General features: G+C 45.1%; 1 protein-coding gene across 1 annotated transcript in view; it reads right to left on the reverse strand.

Annotated features, from left to right (window-relative positions):
• Positions 1–4,736, reverse strand: part of AGBL1 (AGBL carboxypeptidase 1) — a 661,016-nt gene extending 656,280 nt beyond the window's left edge. The window contains exons 1-2 of the mRNA XM_059418473.1: positions 4,598–4,736; positions 1,799–1,930 (exon numbers count right to left, since the gene is read on the reverse strand). Coding sequence (XP_059274456.1) covers positions 1,799–1,930; positions 4,598–4,721 — 256 coding nt within the window. The 5' untranslated portion in view covers positions 4,722–4,736. The remainder of the gene's footprint in view (positions 1–1,798; positions 1,931–4,597) is intronic.
• Positions 4,737–21,538: the final 16,802 nt, after the last annotated feature.

Here is a 21,538-nt window from a genome sequence, read left to right on the forward strand (position 1 = left end):
TTCAACAGTGGATAACAATTCACCAAAGAGACAGCGATCAGTCCACAGATTTCGTGAACTCTGCTTGCGTCTCATGTCATTGTATAAAGACTCACGGTATGAATTTTAAAATAACCTTTATAGAAAAATTCACTAGTACAATAAATGTGGTCTTAGAATACGAGACGGATGGCCATCTCCTCATACCTGCAGTTAACTCTCAACATTTTTAGAGCCCCTTGCTAAAAGGAATTCTTCAAAACATCTACAAGCAACAGACTTAATAAGAAAGCTAAGTTATTCAACCTAATTATTCTTTAGGAAACTAAAATGAGATACTTTGAATTTTCCACTGTTGCAAACTCCCAGTGGGGGTGAGCCACCCTCGGGCTGCTTATTAATGACAGTTGTCCTCTACACAAAGCCACAGCTCTGCACTTGGGCTTTCCTTAATTAAAGATGGGTTTGTACAATCTTTTCAGCCTCTCCCATTCTGATCTTCTGGTCAACATATATGAGGGTGGGAGGAGGTTCCTTCCATGAACATGGAGTGAAGGACCTATCTTGTTTTTTCCTGAAAGTACTCTATCATTATGGGTCCTCCGTGGATATTAATGGAATTAACCAATAAAATAGGGCCCCCACTTACTTAGTAGATAGCTAACTAATCTTAGTAGTTCTGAGGATAGTTGGGGGAAAAGTCACTTCCTCATTCCCCTTAGGTGTGCTTTTCCTATCATTTCAAAGGACTACGGTAAAAGAGTAGAACAGGGAAGGGAAACTCTAACTGAGCAGCTACAATGCGACAGACATACCCGTGGAAGTCACCTCACTTATCCCATCTTCCAGGTCAGGGAGCTCTTACAACCACTATAATTTTACAACAGAAGAAATGGAGGTAAACAGGTTAAATGCCCATGCCGTAGGACTCCCAAGGAATGAAATCAATTGTCAAACCGAGGTCTTCCTGGTTCTAAGACATGTTTTTCCCACTAGAGAGCATGACATCACTTCTACTGTTCAGGAAAGGGGCTCAGAAATGAGAAATAAAGTCTGTGCTCATTCTATATGGGAAGGGAGGTACAGAATCTACTCTGTTCATAGCAAGTGTCCCCACATGGAGAGTCAACGTGACATCTGAAACTCAGCCCCCAAACGTTTACATAAACTTAAGCAATTTCTTCTCTCTTCCAAGCTTCATTTCCCTCTTCTTGGCTAAAAATGCTAAGTCTAGACACAGGATTATTATGATAATTTGAAATAATCCCAGGCAGGAGATAGCAGGTAAGTATGAACACATGTGCCATGATGCATCTAGTTACCCGGAGGACTACGTTGAGAAGCACAGAGATAAAATGAGGTAAAGATGTTTCAGTAAAGAATGCTGTGATCAACAGGCAACTTCGGAGACACAGTATGGAGATCTGTGATGTGAAGGTCATTCTTAACATCGCCCTATGCCTTGAATAGGACAAGGCTTGAATAAAGCCCTACACTCTCTCCTGTCGTCTTTTTCACCATGTGGTACTAATGGAGAAGCCTAGACTACATGATGTGTGGTTCCCAAGGGCAAACAATACTGGCATCCAACCTCAGTAATGAGCTCAAGAGTTCTACCTGGATGAGGAAGAGACAAAGAAAGAACTTTTTACCTCTACAACCTCCAGAACATGACGCTCCTCGTGACCTATTTATCTTGCTGGGACAACATATATCCTACACCCAGACCCTCCTTCCAACCCCAGCCCCTAAATGGTTGCTAGGTGTCCTGGCCCAGGTCTGGAAGCCACCCCAGAAAGCCATAATTTGAGTCACTTACCACTAGAGGCGAACACACGCAGAGCCCAGAGACAGTGAAGGAGGTTCTGGCTGTGGGACAGGTTTTTCCTGGCCAGAATCAATGTCACATCGAGTGCTTCCAATTCCAGGGCCTTCTGTCCAAACTTTTTATCTAGGAACATAAATCAATTATCTTAGTTATGTTCCACACTAATTCGGAGGGCTGTACAATGCATGGAGCACAGGAAGGCGAAGATGGAAAAGGCAAGAGAATGATCGTAGCCAATGTTACTTTTCCCATCTAGTGGAAAATGCTACTAAGTATGTCCCCACTGGAACCAGGGGGGGCCCAGAAGAGCCAAGGCAGGGTATAAATAAAGTCCACTCATTCTTCAAGTAATATTTACACGAGGCCTTGTGGGTTGTATGACTCACACACCCCGTATGTTCGCATGCTTCTGGCTGACCTCAAATGTGAACTACAGTTTAGGAGGGTATAAATTTCTTCCTTTAAGATAGTTCTGGAATATAGGACACTTAAAATACAGAACATCCAAATGCAATGTGTGGAACTTGATTGGCTTCTTCTTTGAACACATCTGTAATTGCCCCATTGGGATACATTTGGAGAAACTGAAATGAGTATAAATTATACATGTATTGTCAATTTTGTTAGATTTGTAATCGTGGTATCAGGATTATGTAGGAAAATGTCTTTTCAAAGAAAGGCACTCAACGTATTAAAGAGCAAAATTCTATCTGTAATTTTCCTGAATTGCTCTCAGACTCACTGAAGGTAGAAATGAGTAAAACAGACAATATCCTAAACCCAGTTTGCCAATATCTACCTCTAGACCAAAGGACACCAGCAAAGAGACGGCAACCAAACTAATATGACCGGAGCCCTTCACTAGCACAGAGGCGTCTCTCGGGCTCCGTTAGGTCAGCCCCCAGCAGCCTGCATGGCAGTGGGGAGGGCTACAATCTGGCGATGGCAGAGGCTGCAGTGATACAATGATGCCGATAGGACTATCCAGGTGCAGAGCTTGGGAATCAGGGCCCTGATGGCCTTGGTCCATCCTGCATCTCTCTCTCTTCTATGAAACCTACATGACTCTAGTTTGTCAGGCCCCCACACTAAGCAGGTGACATCCAACCTCACTTAATCCTTACAGCAAACCCTAAAATTAAGGACTCATACCTCTATTTTGCAGATGAGGGACCAATGGCTCAGAAAGGGTGAGTAACTTACCCAAGCAGCACAGCTAATTAGTGCTGGGGTGAGGCCTGAAACCCAGATTTGACTTCTCGGTTAACACTACTTACAACCAGGTAGAGATGGTGTCTCTCCAATCTTTCTCTACAGTTCACGTGGCCACTCTCTGCTCTGCTGACTTCTCCTCCTCCTTCTAGTGTCGGCTCACCTGTTACCTCTCTCTGAACACACCATCTTAGAGGAACATCTCCCCTTTTTTTCCGTCCCTCACAACTACTAGCTAATTATCATACTCTGCCTAGCAAATTATTCACTTTCGGCCCTTCCCCACTTGAATGTAAGTTCCGTAAGAGTGGGCCCCTTATCTGTCTTGGTCACCAGTGTTCCCAACGCCTGGCACAGTGCCCAGACATTCCAGGCTAAATATTCAATGAACGGACTGGATTGGTTTTGTTGAGAACATGCTCACGCAGGTGCTGGCCGAGGCCTGGGTCTCCGTCATGACCTGAGGAGTGTGGAATGGACTCAAAGCAGAGATCCAGACAGTGCAAGGTCAGGGCGCCCCTGAGCCCCTGCTCCCTTGTGGCCGCTGCTGCCTGCACTGGACAACACAGGTCTACCTTCTGCAGCGCCGGAGCTCTCCCACTGTGACTTACATGAGGCCTCACACAACTGGAGCTTGACTGTTAATGACTAGGTTGCAAGGGCTGCGTGCCTCCTGAGTGTGCGCTAAGAGGTTCTACGGTTTTAGGGAGGAGCTTCAGGGTCTTTTTCTGAGCAAAAAGAAATGGGTATGGAGCCTAAGGAGAAAGAGTTCGAGGCCCCCATCCTCTACTAGGGAAGCTCTGGTTCCGTGTGGCTTCTAGTAATAGGCTGAAAATTCACCCCCCAAAATTCGTGTCCACCTGGAACCTCAGAATGCTATCTTCTTTGGAAATGGGGTCTTTGCAGATTTAATTATTTAAAGTGAGATCACAGATTTATGTGGGCCCTGAATCCAGTGACCAATGTCCCTGTAAGAAGAGGAGGACACACAGAAGGACACAGAGTAGGACACCACGTGAAGACGCAGGTAGAAACTGAAGTGACATGTGTACAAGCCAAGAAACTCCAAGGATGACTGGAAACACAGAAGTTAGCAGAGGGGCATGGAGCGGATTCTCCCTTGGAGCCTCCAGAAGGAACCAACCTTGCCAACACCCTCGTTTCAGGCTTTCCGTCCTCTAGAACTGTGAGAGAATGTATTTCTGCTGTTTGGAGCCACCCAGTTTCTGAGAATTTGTTACAGGAGCCCCAGAAAACTCACACACTCATATAATGAACTTCTGTGTAAGAGTCTGCTCATAGAAATTTTCTGTTTATTCTTAAAGTGATTGAAAAACTGCCTGGGAGCCCTTCCCTTCTGTCCCCCATCCGCTCCATGCCTCACATAGTCCCTGTCTGCTCGGGGCCCCACCCTGACACTGGACAACAAAATGATGTCTCCTGTGGGGCTGGTCCTGGCTCCGAAGTGTCCAGGACTTCCCTGCACTTCCCCACTAGAGTTTCCTAAATTGCTGTCATGAAAACAACCCCATAAGTGCCTTTTCAGCCACATTTTTAGATGCAGGGGGGGGTGGATACCTCGTAGGCCCACTTTGGCCAGCAGTCGGAAGAGGGGCAGCAGGACATCGTAGTCTGGAGAAGCTGACCTGGCTGTGTCCACCAGGGTCTGCAGAAGTGCCTCGCTGCCCCCTTTACTGATCATGTAGCGAATCCTTCGGTCAGTGCCTGAGGGAGAAAGCAGAGGACAGCTAGGCCCCCAAATAATCACCCTCATTTTCTTGGCGCAGAAAGCAGACCCCTCAGACAGAGACAGAGCAAAGATCGGTTTGCCCCAGAAACAATTCGCACCAGAAACCAAAACAGAGTGGTTTCTGAAGGAACTCATGTAAAGCTGTACTTTTAGGGAAGGGACTGGCATGGGGGTGAGACACGGAGAAATAATAGAATATCTAAGCACCTAGGTGTGTCCTCCTGCATAAACTACTTTCCTGAGAACCAACAGAGTCTCAGTATATGCATGTGTTCTTGTGTGTGTGGCTTCCGTGGAATCATATCTTTAATAGAAAAGGGAATATCAGTATCCCTCTGGTGTAGGCTTGAGTCCTCTGTAATGAGGATCCGGGTGACAGTTTGCCTGAAATAATTTAATTGGTGATGTTACAGCTTTATGGTGCTGGTTTCCAGCAACTGACAAGAGGAATATAGGGAAACAGCTGGAGTGCTTCTTTAAGAAACAGACAGCCAGTCATCCACGTCGGGAGTTTTGAAAAGGGCCTGGAGCTAGGATCAGGTATATTGGTCTTTCTACCTAAGACTAGTCGTCAACAGGGATCTCCCCCACCTTGCCCCAGGACAAGCTCAAAAGCAGGGATTACGTTTCAACTTGGAAGGGGACCCCCGTGGTTGTCCACACACCATGCATGGTTGACACATGTCTACGAAAGAAGCGGGATCAGCTCCTATAGCAGAAGGGCAACTGCAAGGTTTCAGTGCACGGGTTCCAGGCACCTGGGCAAAGTGAAGGAGTCCCCATCCCACAAGATAAGAGACTTCCATCTCCACAGGGTACCACACTCAGAAGGCTGTAGGGAAGTCACCCTGCCATCGGAGGGCAGCACAGCCTATGGGAAAACCTCACTGGGAAGGGCCCCTCCCTCCTGGAACTGAAGCCCGATGCACCTGGACTGGGGAGGGATGTTCCTTTTGGTCCCGCCCGTGGGTATGCAGATTTCTTCCTAATGCAATGTGGCAGGCATCCGTAGCAATGAAACCCGAGTGAGTGCTGAAATGTCTGAGAGGGTCTTTTTTCCAGAACCCTCACACTGAAGTGAGCTAGCAGAGGCATGCCCCAGTTAACCAGCTGATTCCAGTGTGGTCAACTCTGTCATCGTTTCTCTGAAAACTTAATAGCTCACCACACCGCGAAGTCGAGCTCCTGCCTCATATTCCCATCTGCACTTGACATAGGTTAGGAAGCTGCCAATACCTGACTCTCTAAGTGGGCGGAGGGAGTGGAGTAGAGGAAGGGGTGGGGTAGAGTCATGAGGGCTGGTGCCCTCCAAGGACAGCCACAGGCCCCTGGAGGACCTTGCGTTAACCACAGATGAGACACCATAGAATAACCACCCGGAGCAGAATTTCCTCCTACGTTTGGGTCACCATGGGGTGGGGGACAAGATTAAAGAGCCTGACTAAGGTACAACCAGCCCACTCTGGGGGCAGTTGATTATCTCTGACAGAAAACGTGACCTGGAGCACCGCCACCCGCAAACCACACAGAATCCAGGAGACACCACAGCCACAGGCCCCCCACCTCCTCCCACTCACCAACAGAAAGCAGATCTCCGAGGACCTGGAGGATGGTCAGGATGGACTCCTTGTCAGAGGACCTCTGCAATGAAAACGCAGGCACCATCATCATGAAGGAACATACAAGGAGAGACACGGTGTGGTCACGGACGCCCATGGACCTGGCAGGGCTGTGCTCCCTTCTGTTGAGAGACACTTGGCGGCAGTGAGAAACAGCTGAAGGGATGTTCCTTCAATGGTGGCCATGAGGGGACTCACAGAGACAAGAGTCCCAGGGGCTCTGCCTCCGTATTTAGCCTGCAGGACCCCTTTTTGGGGGGCCCATTTTGTAGTAACATCAGCACGATGGGCAAGAGAATAAGCAACACATGTCGCTCCTATATGGCATTTAAGAAACAAAACCAAGGAAGAAAGGGGGAAAGGAGACCAACCAAAAAACAGACTTTCAACTATAAAGAACAAACTGATGACTGGAGGGGAGGTGGGTAGGGGCATAGGGGAAACAGGTGAAGGAGATGAAGACACACTTATCCTGATGAGCCCCGAGTGACGTAGAGAATTGCTGAATCCCTACAGGGTACACCTGAAACTAATAGAACACTGTATGTTAGCTATACTAGAATTAAAATTTGCAAAAAGAAAAAAGAAAAGAATGTGTTTCTTAAACAACAACAACAAAAAAAAAGGGCGGGGGGGAAGAAGCATCAATACTTTAGGCAGAGATAGCAAATGAGAAGGGGTTTTGCCTGCCAAGCTGGCGAAGCAGGCTTAGATTGCTTTGAAATACAGGGCAGAGAGCAGGAACAGAGATCCACGAAAATGTTCCGAGGGAAAGGCATCTCTGAATGGTAAGGATGAATACTCATTTTCTCAAGAGAAACCTAAGGTAGTACCAAATCTCACCACTTCCACGCCCTGGTAACCATCATTCTACTCTGTTTTTTTCTACATTGCACACTTAAGTGATATCCTATAGCATTCGTCTTCCCCTGGGTGACTTATCTCACACAGCATGGTGTCCTCAAGGTCCATCCATGTTGTTGCAAATGGGAGGACTTTCTTTCTCATGGCTGAATAATATTCTGAAGTGTGTGTGCATGGGTGTGTGCGTGTATTGGACTTTATGGCTCCTTTATGGTTCAGTGTGGTAGCATTCTGCGAAACACTTTCCCTAGAACAAACTGTGTTCCAGGTGCTAGGATCACAGATGTACACAAAACTTTGTCCCTTCTCTAAAGATTGGTATCACTATCCATTCTTCCATTGATGGACACTTCGGTTGCTTCCATGTCTTGGCTATCATTAAACCTGTGAACATGGGTGTGCACAGGTATCTCACCAAGAGTCTGATTTCAATTCTTTTTTATAAATACCTAGGAATCCTATCTTTTATACTACTCAAGAACATTATCTTGAAATGGCTCAAAGATTCAAATGTAGGACCTGAATCCACAAAACTCCTAGGGGAAACACACACACACACACGGGGGAAAAAAGCCCTGACATGGGTTTTGGCGATGATTTCTGGGATAAGAAACTGGAACAAAACCTAAAATAAACAATTGGGACCATATTACACTAAAGAAGGAGCTTCTGCACAGCAAAAAAAAACAATCAATAAATTGAAAAGGCAACATGGGAGAAAATACTCTCAAAGCAAATATCTGATAAGGGACTGATATCCAAAATATATATTAAAAAATTAATACAACTCAATAGCAGAAAAACAAATAATCCAATATTAAAATGGGCAAAAGACCCGAACAGACATTTTTCCAAAGAAGACGTACAGATGGCTGATACGTACATGAAAAAATGCTCAAGATCACTCATCATCAGGAAAATACAAATCAAAACACAGTGAGAAACCACCTCAGTCCTACAACAATGGATTTTATCAAAAGACCAGAGATAACAAATGTTGGCAAGAATGTGGAGAAAAAGGAGCCCTATATGCTATATTTTTTAGGTAGGTTATTTAAGGCAAAGCTTTAATCTTCACATTAGTAAGTCTCAGGTTCCCCCATCTACTTCAAAGACCTTAATAACTCCCCCTTACATGTAGGATAAAGACAGAGCTCCTTAATAGGGTTCCCAAAGCTCCTCATGGCCCTGTCCCACTTACCTCTCCAGCTTTGTTATTCATTACTACACCCCTGCATATGCTTTGACAATGTGGAACTACTCGTTTTCTGCTCAGCCACATAGGTCTTGCCCCTGTACCTATGATCACACTGTTCCCTCTTCCTGAAGCCTGGTCAATGCCAGTTTTCCCCCATGTATACCAATGTCTTTCTATAGGATTCCAACCCCCCCCCCCCGCCCCTGCAGGCTGGGTCTGGGTCTCTCTGCTCCCCACATCACTCTGGGCTACTTCTGACAGCGCACTCACCACATGGTACTTAGGCATGCTTCCCACTCTACTCCCACTCCATATTAAAATATAATCTCTAGAAAAGGGACCAAAGTTTGTGCCTATCTGTATTCCCAGCACCTGCAACTGAGGCTGTTGCAGGGAAAGTGTGCAATGTTTTTCAGATGGCAACCGTAAAGGAGCCATCAAGTCCAATACCACACCCCAAGGCAGAGCGGTGCTTACACTTTCTCCAATCCTGGGCTTATTACTTCCAGGAACTCACACTTCAACAGCACAGCCAAGACCAGGACTGGGACGTGGCAAATGAAGCCCCAGCTTGGGTGCAGATTTTTAACTTAAAAATGCAGTCATCAGGATAAATGATATTTTAATGCTCTATTTTTTACAAATGAAAATCAATGCAAAAAAAAATTCATAATGATTAAAGAGCAGCCTGGGTGACTTGGTTGTGTGCCTGCCTTCAATCAGGTCATGATCCCAGCGACCTGGGATCAAGCCCCGGTTTGGGCTCCCTGCTCAGCAGAGAATGTGCTTCTCCCTCTGCCTCTCCCCACACTGCTCAAGCGCTCTCTCTCAAATAAATAAAATCGTATTTTTAAAAAATCTGTAATGAGCTTAAAATAGCAATATTTAACTCTTTAACTCCTTTTTAGGTGTGATGAGACATCTGAGACTTGGTAGCTACACGTCCCCAGGAAAAGACTTGGGTTTGCTCTGCCATCTCCACTGAGCGCTGTGGCTTAAGGAGGACAGTCTCAGCAGGCACTGGGCTGACATCTCCCATCACGTGAGTGCCACCCTCCAGCACATGTCATCTATACATGCGCACAATGTCAGTGCTCCCTGCCCGTCCAGAGTCTACCCAGGCCTGGGAACACAAACCAAGAAGCAACAGAGCCATCATTCTGGGGAGTTTGCTGGTCTTTGATTCTGGTACAAATTCCAATGTGTGTTTGCTTGGGAACAGGTGTCCCTACACCAAAAAACCATGCTTCAGATGCCAGTGTGTGTCCTAGGATTAAACTCAATTCAGACACTATGTACCCGGAGACAGCATAGATTCCACAGGCCAAGGGTTCAGTCCCACAACCCTGCTGGCTGCTTTAGACTCCAGCCTCAACGTCCAGGTTGTCACTGTATAGCTGGCCCTTGAACAAGAGTTTGAGTGCACAGGCCCACTCGCATGGGGATTTTTTTCCCCATAAATACAGTAATGTGCTAAAAATGTATTTTCCCTTACTATTTTAAAGGAACTTTCTCTACCTGATTTTAAGAATACAGCACATCATACAGGTAACACACGGGATATGTGTTAATCGACTGTTCACATCATCAGTACCGCTTCTAGTCAACCCTAGTCTATTTCTTAGTTAAAGTTTTGGGGGAGACAAAAGTTATACTAGGATTTTTGACTGCGTGGGGAGTCAGTGCCCACGTTGTTCAGGGTCAACTGTACTTCTGAACCACCGGCTTCAAATTCAAGATTCCCTCCTCAGGCGCTGCTTACTCACTAGAGCAGCTCACAGAACTCAGAGAAACATTTTACTTACTAAGTTACCAGTTTGTTATAAAAAGGTTGTAACTCAGGAACAGCTGGGAGCTTCCACGTTCTCCCGAAGCATCTCTGCCTGGTCACATGTAGCCTTAAAAATAAAACTGCCAGTTATTTTACCAGCAAAATCGGGTTTGCTTGGGAGTAACCCACGTGCACGTTCCTGCAAAAGTACAACCACGTCCTGGGAAGGAAGCCGCGCGGGGCTCTTTTAAAGAGGGAAGGTGGGCGGGGCCGCTACAAGCGAAAGAGCCATTGGAGTAAAGTGGGAGTTCAAATTATAGGGGCTTTTGATTGGCTGAGTTGTGGTGGTCCCTCATTGGCTGGGCTGTTGCCAGGGCAAGAAGGAAAATTTTCTTCCTCCTGCTGGGATAGTAAAGTAAAATGTATCTCCCTAGGAGGCAAGTTTCTTCCTGTTGGGTCTGCAGTTGACAACCCGTAGGGCAAGGGAGCTCCCCGGGCTCGCCCCTCCACTGCATTGTAAACGGGCTTACTTTTGTTAATTTTTACTCCACCGAGCTAGGAGTTTTCTGAACACTGTCGTTTTGGGGGTTTTACATGTATTAATTTTTTTTTTTTTTAAAGGGGTAGGTACCTGGCAGGCTCAATCGGTAGAGCATGAGATTCTTGATCTCAGGGTTGTGAGTTGAAGCCCCACATTGTGTATAGAGATTACTTAAAAATAAAATCTTTAAAATGTGTATATATATTTCTCTTTCTTGTTATAAATCACACGATCACAGCAGGACTGCGGCCCTTTGAAAGTGGACCCAAAGGTGGCTCAGGGTAAAAAACTAAGTCCCTGAATGGTTCCTGATAGTCCCTAGTGGTTTGGGATCCACCTCCAGCACCCCCAAAATTGCTCTCCTTTCTAAGAAGAGGCAAGGGGATAAAAAGTAAAAGCCAGGCTCTACCATATTATGTAACTTGTAAAATGCTGGATTCATGTGTTAGAATCAGGAGCCAAGAAACGGAACATAAGAGAGGAAACGGGGAGATGAGAAAAAGAGGAAAAGAGAAAAACTAATACAGTAGAAACTTATTGAAGAGGAATAAAAGATCCAGATTTAATTTCCTTTCATTCAATTATTCATGCACTCATCCCACAAATGTTCACTGAAAACCATCTACGTTCCAGGCACCAGGCTAAAGATGCAAATTGATCAAAATGCAATCTGCCTTCATGGGGTTCCAGGCCTGGCGCACGATCAGGACCTAGGATGGTAAAGACCACGACAAAGAGAAGAGGCTACAGGATCCAGGGAAGGAGCTCTAACCTAGCCAGGTCCGTGAGAGACTACTAAGAGAAGCCAGGCGGAAAGGGGGTGGGAGGGGAGGGTTCCAACTATGTTGTAGCCCTGTGAGCTCAGAGGGAAGCGTGACAGAGTGTGGTGACATCCGGGGATGAAACTGCTTCCATATGACCAGATTGAAGGAGGCAGATGGTGAAGGGAATTGTGAATTCCTGTGGGCAAGAACTAGGTCTTATTCATCTCTGATTCCCCATCTCCAAAGGTGTGATAGATCATCCATATATTGTGTTGAATTGATATCTCAAGCCTAAGAATTGCCTGCCTTATTGCAATGCCCACTAAAACTCTCTGAGAACAAGCATTGTTCTATATGCTTCTATTGTATCTGCCAGCAGGGATATAGAGCTGGGCATGCAGAATATCCTAAATCACCACCCCTAAATTGGTTTGACCTGTGGCCAACACACTTGGCTGCAGATGCCTGAGACATCCCTCTGTAATTGCTTCCAAGAAAACCCCATTTGTAGCAGTGTGCTGATGGAGCACGCTTGTCATACTCTCCCCTGCCCCAGGAAGGGGCCCCGGAGCCTCTCCTCTGAGGCTTTCTCCATTTCATGAGATTGATTAAGAGGTGAGTCTAACCCCAGATCTGGATAAGGAAACCTCAATAAACATCTGCTGAGATTCCAAAAAGATCCCCCGCCCCCAGGATTTAAAAAGGTAGAGAGAGACAGAGACCCTTTTCTTTTCTTTTTTTTTTTTTTTTAAGATTTTATTCATTTATTTGAGAGAGAGAGAGAGAGCATGAGAGGAGAGGTCATAGGGAAAAGCAGACACCCTGCTGAGATGTGGGACTCGATCCTAGGACTCTAGGATCATGACCCAAGCCAAAGGCAGTTGCTTAACCCACTGAGCCACCCAGGCACCCCCCAAAAAGAGAGAGAACTTTAAAAACAAACGAGGCAGGGGGCGCCTGGGTGCCTCGGTGAGTTAAGCCTCTTCCTTCAGCACAGGTCATGATCCCAGGGTCCTGGGATCCAGCCCCGCATTAGGTTCTCTGCTTGGCAGGGAGCCTGCTTCTCTCTCTTTCTCTCTGCCTACTTGTGATCTCTGTCTGTCAAATAAATAAATAAAACCTTTAAAAGAAAAAAAAGGCAAAAAAAATTCTCTTTCCTGTTTTTGGGTGCTGTCATATAAGGACATGATCCTGGGTCATTGTTGACATTGTGAAGCCACTTGAATCAACTTTATGGAACCCCCTATCTGGGCACTTTCAGATATATGGAATAATAAATACCTGCCCTTGTAAAAGCCACTGTTAGTTAAGTAGTTCATTACCGACTTATGATGTGATGGAGCAAAGAAGAAAATTTCACACCTCCACATGCCCTCTTAGCAAACATTATGGTCTTAATAAACAGGAAAGAAATTAATTTCACAAACCCCTGGAAGGCCAGCCGCCCCCATGGAAACGAAGAGACAGTATCATCCTATAGATGTTGCGTTCCTAATGTTCTCACTCAGCCCTGAGCCAGAAGGAATCAGCACAATACCGTTTTTCTTTAAATAAAAATTATGGCTATCGGTGGAGAAAAAAATGCGATACCAAATCCCAAATGGCATTAATTTATGCACTGCTATATTTACCAATAAATATTTTACACTGTTTAGAAGAATAACACAAAGCCATTATCTCACCCACTGTAATAATAAATGAGCAATTAAAGAAGGCAGGATGTGATGTGCCTCAATTTTCCTTTAATGATCCTTTTAAATGAATCATTGAGTAATCCCCTGTTGTTTAAGACTTTCCTATGAAAACTGGTTCTGCCAAGCTTTCATGGAGAGGCAGGCAGTTGGAAGAATAAACAGTGTCTCTCACAGTCTGTGGGGTTTTGAACTGCAATTTTCTCAAATACTGTTTCGCATTTGTTGCTCCCTTGCTTTGAAATCATCTGCGGCTCCCATTGCTTTCCTCCTGCTGACTCCTCATGATAATATGTAATTAAGACCCTTCACATCACACAGCTTTTGAGGCTCACCTGTGGCGACTCCGTCCCTCCCAGCACTGAGCCTGCTGACCACACAAGACCATGGGCCATGCCCCCAGTCCATCATAGGTACCCTTGACTGCATAACTTTGCTCACGTTGCTGCCCCCTGCTGGAGGACTAGCTCTTTCTCCTCGGCCTTAGCCCATGAAACCTACTTGGAGCTCAGTTCCAAGCTCAGTTTTCCCAGCTAAGCTGCCTTCCCGGCACCCATTACCCAAAACCGCCATACGTCTGTTCATGTTGGGAACTGCACAACTCCAGGGGGTACCATTCATAAATACTACAACATGATTGGTGCTCCCTTAAGTGATGCAATGTGGTGTCTTAGCTTCTCTGAACTGTTCGCTCTACATTTGTTTTCCCACAACCCATGTTGTACCTACCTTTATGAGAGAATTCTTATTTTTTTAAGATTTTATTTGTTTATTTGACAGAGAGAGATCACAAGCAGGCAGAGAGGCAGGCAGAGAGGCAGGCAGAGAGAGAGGGGGCGGGGGAAGCAGGCTCCCCGCTGAGCAGAGAGCCCAACTCGGGGCTCGATCCCAGGACCCTGGGATCATGACCTGAGCTGAAGGCAGAGGCTTTAACCCACTGAGCCACCCAGGTGCCCCTATGAGAGAATTCTTATTGGACCTTGCTCATTTTCTTACCTCTGATGGTTTATTGTGGGGTGACAAGCTGAGCCAAAATGTAATGGCTCAAAACAAAAGCCTTTTTATTTATCTCTGTATTTTGGGGGGGTGGGGGTTGGGCAGAATTTTCCTAGGGGATTCTTTTATTGACCATGGTGTCAACCAAGGTCCCTGGTGGTCCTCAGCGGGTAGATGGGCTGGCTGGTCTGAAAGTTCTATGACGGTGACACCTTGGCAGGGATGGTGTCCCCTTGGCAGGTTGGAGAACTGGGCTCACCATGGACTGTTGACCAGAGTACCTACATGTGTCCTTTCCAGCACGACAGGTAATTAGACTTTTTACATGGCAACTAGCTTCCCCCAGAGCAAGGGTTCCAGGCTTGGAATCCTGGGGCTTTTGAGGCTGGGGGGAAGCCTCAAAAGTCCAACCACCATCTCTGCTGCATTCTCTTGGTCTGTCAAGTCACCCACCGTTCAAAGCCCGGATTCGAGTAGACAGAGTTAGGCTCCACCTCTGAGCTGGAGGCGTAGTAGAGAATTGAAAACCATTTTTTAATCTTGCACACTCCCTTTAGACTGAGAGCAACTCTGGAGCAAGTATTTTGTCTTGTTCCCCTTGGTATCCTCAGATCCTAACATGGGATCTTGCAGAGAGTCGACGGTAAATTCTGGAATGGAAGCTTAGTGCGTGATCTGCCAGAGTCTTGCTGTCCTTTTCTAGTCAATGAACGACTCACCTCAAAGTATACTCCAGTGAGAACATTGTTACAGAAGTTAACAAGGTACGCAGTTCAATGTTTCTATCAGCGACTGAACAAATGATCGAACACAGCGGTCCCCACTTTACAGGATCCCCAGTGGGTGCCTGAAACCACGGATAGTAGGAATCCTCTATATGCGAATCCTATCTATCCTACGTGCTTTCTTACACCTACACATCTCTGAGAAATCTTCACTCATGAATTAGGCACAGGAAGAGATTAACAGCAATAACTGATAATAAAACAACAATTATATCGATATATTGTCATAGAACATATGTGACTGTGGTCTCTCTCACACACACACAAAATACCTTATTGTTCTGCACTCACCCCTCCCCTGGGGATGAGGTCAGGGAGTAAAATGCCTATGTGATGGGATGAAGCAAGGTGAATCAGGTAGGCATTGTGACGGTCAGAGTGGGGGTCGTCTCCTGCCAGACCACAGCTGGCCATAGGTAACCGAGAACACGGGAAGCAAAACCACAGATAAGAAGAGACTACTGGGGGCACCTGGGTGACTCAGTCAGTTAAGCATCTGTCTTCCGCTCAGGTCATGATCCCAGTGTCCTGGGATTGAGCCCTGCATCGGGTTCCTTGCTCAGTGAGGAACCTGCTCTTCCCTCTGCTTGCCATTCACCCTGCTTGTACTCTCTGTCTCTCTCTTTCTGGCAAATAAATAAATAATAAAATCTAAAAAAAATTAAAAATAATAAAAAAAAGAGGAGACTAATGTAGGATGCCAATAAATAGAGAACATCAACACTATCACAGGCTTAAAGTGAAGGAAGAAAAGAAGTAGTCCATGCCCCTCTCCCCAATTTTCTCAAGTTCAGGTCCAATTTTACTGACAGTGAAAAAACATCCCCATCCCATTTTGCATAGCACCCCTGGTACCACAGAAGTAGGGTGCTAGCACTCTGCTACTCTCTTTCCACAGGTTGGAAGAAACTGTGAATTCTGAAATTCTTGATCTCTAAAGAATAAGACAAAAAAATCTTCCAAACTCATGAGCCAGGAGCACAGGACACAGCTCATAGCCCAAGAAAACCATATTGCTGAAAATAAATTTGTTCTTCCAGTCATGCAGTGTGAACACTCACTAGTGATGGTCCATTGGTTAACTAAAAGACATTATTAAATTTGGAGTTGGTAATGAAGGACGGAAGGGAGCACTAATCACTAACTTCAATTACCAAAAGCGGTTGTAAGACCAAAAGTGGGGACAGGTGGTTCTCTGTTTTTAACCCGAAGGAAATGGACAGAAGCTGCATCATTAGAACTATAGTTTAGGCAGAAGGTAAAACTTCCTGTTGAGTCTGAAACAGGTTCAAAAGAGAGAGGTGTTTTAGGAATATGAGCCAAAAGATCTATGAATGAGATGAAATGAGATTTGTTTCAATATTATGGGGGTATTGGTGGAAATAGTGGGGTGTATAAAAAGTTTGTCATATAAAAAGAAAAGTTGTCATAGTTACGGAAGCTGAATGATGGGTGACATGGTTTTATAACACAGTGTTACAAAATAAAGTAAAACAAAATAAAATGAAATGGTGGGTAATGTTTTCTGGCTAGAATGTCTTAGATGGAACCTTGAGAATGAACAATCCCATAGTTCTCATTCTTTTCTCATAGTTCTCAGGCCCCAGAATTTGACAAACATCCCAGTTAGAAATTGAGTCTTATGTAATTAATTGTTAAGGAAATCACTGATCTTCCTCCCAGGTAAGAGGATATCCAGAGTCCAGTGTGGGGTAGGATAGAATGTGGTCCATTTTTCATTCATTTGGCAGACATTGTTGAATACTTACGGTGTATCAAACACTGTATTAGGTACCAGAACACCACAGGTAGCATAAAAAATGCACAATCCCTGTCCTCCTGAGGCTCTCAAGCTAGTTAGAGCAGCAGCGATTACCTAAGTAGTCACCCAAAGGGGTGTAAAATTGAGACTAGGGATAAGTGTCTAGGTTTTGTATTGTCATGTAAAATAAGCTTATTTGACATGAGTCAGAAAATGATTCCCTTAAGAAGTCACAAGAAGGTCAAGAACTGAAGAATAAGCAGGAATTAACCAGGTGAAGATGGGAGGGAAGGAAGCTCAGGGTGAAATAGAGCCAAAGGCGAGTGGCATACAGAGTGGTATACCGAGTCCGGTGGCTGGCAGAAACATGGCAAAGGTAGGGGACATGAAGACAGCCACGAGGCTGGAGTAGGGAAAAGGGAGAGGAGTTTAAAAGGATGTACTTTTTTTTTTTTCCATCACCTTACGATAAGCATTGTGACCAAAGAGGCCTGTTTCAGCCTTCACCTCTTAACCCTGGCTAATCCCTGCACACATTCACACATACTCACACCCTGTGTTCCCTTTCTCTGTATTTTCCCTTTCTCTGACAGCTCCAGGTGGGCAGACTTCATACCTATTATAAAAGCATGTCCTTCTTTTAAAAAGATTGTATTTATTTATTTATCAGAGAGAGAGAGAGAGAGGGCATAAACCAGCAGAGTAGCAGGCAGAGGGAGAAGCAGGCTCCCCACTGAGCAAGGAGCCCAATGCGGGACTCGATCTCAGAACCCTGGCATCATGACCTGAGCCACAGGCAGATGCTTAACCAACTGAGCCAACCAAACATCCCAAAAGCATGTACGTTTAATTGAGATAAACCTATGTTACCATAATCACTTGAAGATTTCATTTTATCATTCTCCTTATGGAACTAATGTCCCTTTTTTCTTTTTAAGATTTTATTTATTTGACAGAGAGAGACACAGCAAGAGAAGCAACAAAGCAGTGATGAATGAGAGAGGAAGAACCGGGCTTGCAGCAGAGCAGGGAGCCTGATGCGGGATGCAATCCCAGGACCTGAAGGCAGACACTTAACAATTGAGCCACCCAGGAACCCCAGGACTAATCCTTGTACCTAGCTCACGGGTACAGTTGGGTTAGAAGTACCAAAGTGGGTGTGAAATGTTTAGCTCTTTGCATTGGTCACAACATGTGCTCAATAAACCACTGGTAAATAAATATGTGCCATGACGCTGCCCAACAAAAAGTGAAGAACCTAAAAATAGACCTGAAGAACCTTTGAGATGCAACTTCTTGGATCAATCTTCCACCCTCTTCACCATGGTCCCAACGCAGTGCAACACTCTTAACTGGGGGGAAGGCGATGATAAACAAAACACTCAAAGAGGCTGAGGGTGTGTCCTCTAGGAAGACCCAGTTTGGAATCCTGTGCTTTGTCAACGCCAGGCACACTTGCCGCCACCCCGGAAATGGTGAAGACTTCGAGTCATCGTAATAATGACAGCAATCAACAGCATTGCAGCCCTGAAATGGTCTCTGATTTCTTTTAAATGACATTCACTGGAAAGCAGGTTCCATCTCTACGTCTAGGAGGCCTGTGAGGTCTCTCCAAACACAGTTGACAAATTACAGCGTGAAACTTGCAGATTAGAATTCAGGGTTACTGAGAAGAAGTGCCAAATAGTGTTCGGCTCTTCTGAATACATCTAAATGCAGCAAGCAAATAGCACTTGCAGGTCCCAGCCCACCCAAAGCTTGGCACCAATGTGGAGGAGGTGAGTTGCTGCCTTCTTGTTTAGCCAGCAGCTGCCACTCGCTGCCTTAATCCCTGAACCCATCCACCTCCGAAACACACATGAAAGATTAAGAGCACCCAGGACGGGCTGGGTCAGCCGTGCCTCTGCATGGACACCAGACCACAGTTTCCAAAAACACCAAGAAGATGGCATTTTCTAAGCAATGTAGTCTAAAACACAACTATGAAGCAAGAACACGTTGACTCTGGTCTCTTAGAGTGTCTCCCATTTTCAGGAAGCCCTGTTACCTCACGGCCTTGCTCCAACACTTGAGTGTTCCCTAACCCAGCAGATAATGCCCTTCGCCAACCCACTCTGGGAGAGCAGGTTTTCAGAGATAGTCTAGACAGTTTGAGAATAAGACATAGGCATCAGGGTATGGATTGGCAACCCATAGAACCAACAATACTATGATTATGACTGTTAATCATAGTGTAAGTGTCCACTATGTTTCAGACACCTCTTGCTGCTTAATCCTCAAAACCACCTTACAATTTAGGTACCCTCTCCCTACTGCACTGAGGAAGAGACTGAGGCCAAAAGACATTGAACAATTTGTACAAGAGTAACTTTTCCTCACGTTTTCTGAATTGAGTTTCAAAAGCTAGTAAGTTTGCAAAAAAAAAAAAAAATTAGGACATGCTGAAGTAACTAAATTAATGTCTCTTTAGTGAAAAACTCTTCAATTCTAGAAGCCAAACTGTGACGATTTTAAAACATGTCTGCAAATGCTTTGTCACAACCCACTACCAAGACATGGAATCACAGCCTTGAATCTTGGCCAAGGGACTCTCTTAACGCCAAATATAATGTAGACTGTAGGACTAACTACCAAGGTGGAGCCATATAAACCAATAAATTTCATGCTCAGACCCCTGGCACAGTGATCTCTGGAGCCCTGAGCCACCGATGTGAGAGCACTGACTTCTCTAAGGCAGACATGCTGTAAGGAAGCCCAGGAGATATGGAAAAACCCATATGGTGTGGTGGGTAGAGAGCCTCAGTTAAGCTCTCAATGAAGCTGGGATCACATGGCATCCGCTGTGAACTATGAGAAGGAGCAATTTTGGATATCTGGATGGGTTGAATGTTCAGATCATTGCAGCCTCAGTCAACTTCCAAGGCCATCACACAAGAGACACCAAGTAAGACTTGCCCTGCTGAGTCCTTTCAAAATGGTGAGAAAAACGAAATGGTTATTTTGAGCCACTGAAGTTGGGATAATTTTGGACACAGCAATAGTAACTGCAAATGCACACGAATCTCAAAAACCTGTCAACAGCGGCGCCTGGGTGGTTCACTGGGTTGAGCCTCTGCCTTCGGGCTCAGGTCATGATCTCAGGGTCCTGGGATCAAGGGAGCGGGGAGCGGGGAGCCTGCTTCCCCCTCTTTCTCTCTGCCTGCCTCTCTGCCTACTTGCGATCTCTGTCTGTCAAATAAATAAATAAAATCTTCAAAAAAAAAAAAAAAAAAAAGAACCTGTCAACAGGGAGCCTGGGTGGCACAGTCAGTTGGGTCTTGGTTTTGGTTCAAGTCATGATCTCAGGGTCATGAGATAGAGTTCCTAATCAGGCTCCATGCTCAGCAGAGTCTGCTTGAGACTCTCTCCCTCTCCTTCTGCCCCAGTTTCCACATTTTCTCTCCTTCTCTAAAATAAATAAATAAATCTTTAAAAAAGAACAACTATCAGTTCAATAAAAAACATTGAAAATTTGATTTTTAAAAACTGAATTTGAAATGCATTACAGCAGAAAACAAAACAAAACAAAAACAAAAACAAAGGATCTAAACCAACCATTTAAACTGCAAAATATCACAAACATTTTACTGAGCTTCTTTCTCTCTTAATGCTTTTTTGCAAAAGAAAACATGACTGAGTAGAGAAAACATGAGACTTGGATTTGATTAATCTGATGCAAACCTAATTTTTCCCTTATGACTTTAAGCAAATAACCTCCCTTCTCTGACCCCTACTTGCTTTCCTCATTATTCAACTAAGATAATCAAAAGTAATGACCTCTCGAGCCCCTTCCAGTTCCAGGACCCTGTGGCATTCAGTGATGTCAGACTGGGGTCAGTAAAAGGACCTCATGGTAGGACACCAACTTTCTACTTTGGGTATTGTGGGTTCAGTGGTGGTTAATTAATGGGTCAGACTCTGAAAAGAGGAATGAGAGAGAGAATGGTGATGTGTGTTCATCTGCTTGAAAGTTCTCCAAGAGTCTGTGGGGACAGGTGTGCCCTCAGCGATCCCAGGTAGAGCATAAAGCTCTTCTAAATGTATCCCCTGGGATTCAGAATAGGTCGAGTGAGAGACACATTAAAGAGGTCAATGTTGACTTCAGGTCAATGAACCCTCTTCTTACCCCCACCAAGAGACCTCTCCTGACCTTTCTCAAGTTAAGGTAACACTCTGACATTCTAAAATTAGAGCCTACATTTGGCATATTTCCCAGGAAGATGTAATTATTTTCCTTTCAGTTCACAGATGTTGGCCAGTAGCCTCTAAGGCATATTCCAGCATTCAGCTTCCAGCTCTCCAAATTTTCTATTAATGCCTTTCTGTCTACCTTGCCCACCCTCTCTTAAAACCTCCACTCTGCTATCTCCTTGGGAGGATCTGTCAATGACTTAGTTTGTACTCGGGTTTATGACCAACATCTGTACCTCAGCACTATTGATATTTGGGGCCAGATAATTATTTGCGTGGTCCGGGGATGTGCTATCCCATGCATTATAAGATGTTTAGCAGTATCCCTGGTTTCTCCCCAATGGATTCCAATGTCTAGCCCACCCTACCCCAACCTGTGACAACCAAAAATGTCTATAGACACTACCAAATGCAAAACTGGCCCTGGACAAGAACTAGACTAATACATTAATGACTAATTCCTGTGTTACATGGTAATCCTCCCAGGATACCTAATGAGGATAATGACATAAATCAAAAGAATAAAGTTCTCTTTGTTTCAGGGATCA

Source organism: Mustela nigripes, chromosome 13, assembly GCF_022355385.1.
Source record: "Mustela nigripes isolate SB6536 chromosome 13, MUSNIG.SB6536, whole genome shotgun sequence".
In the NCBI taxonomy this organism is placed as follows: domain Eukaryota; kingdom Metazoa; phylum Chordata; class Mammalia; order Carnivora; family Mustelidae; genus Mustela; species Mustela nigripes.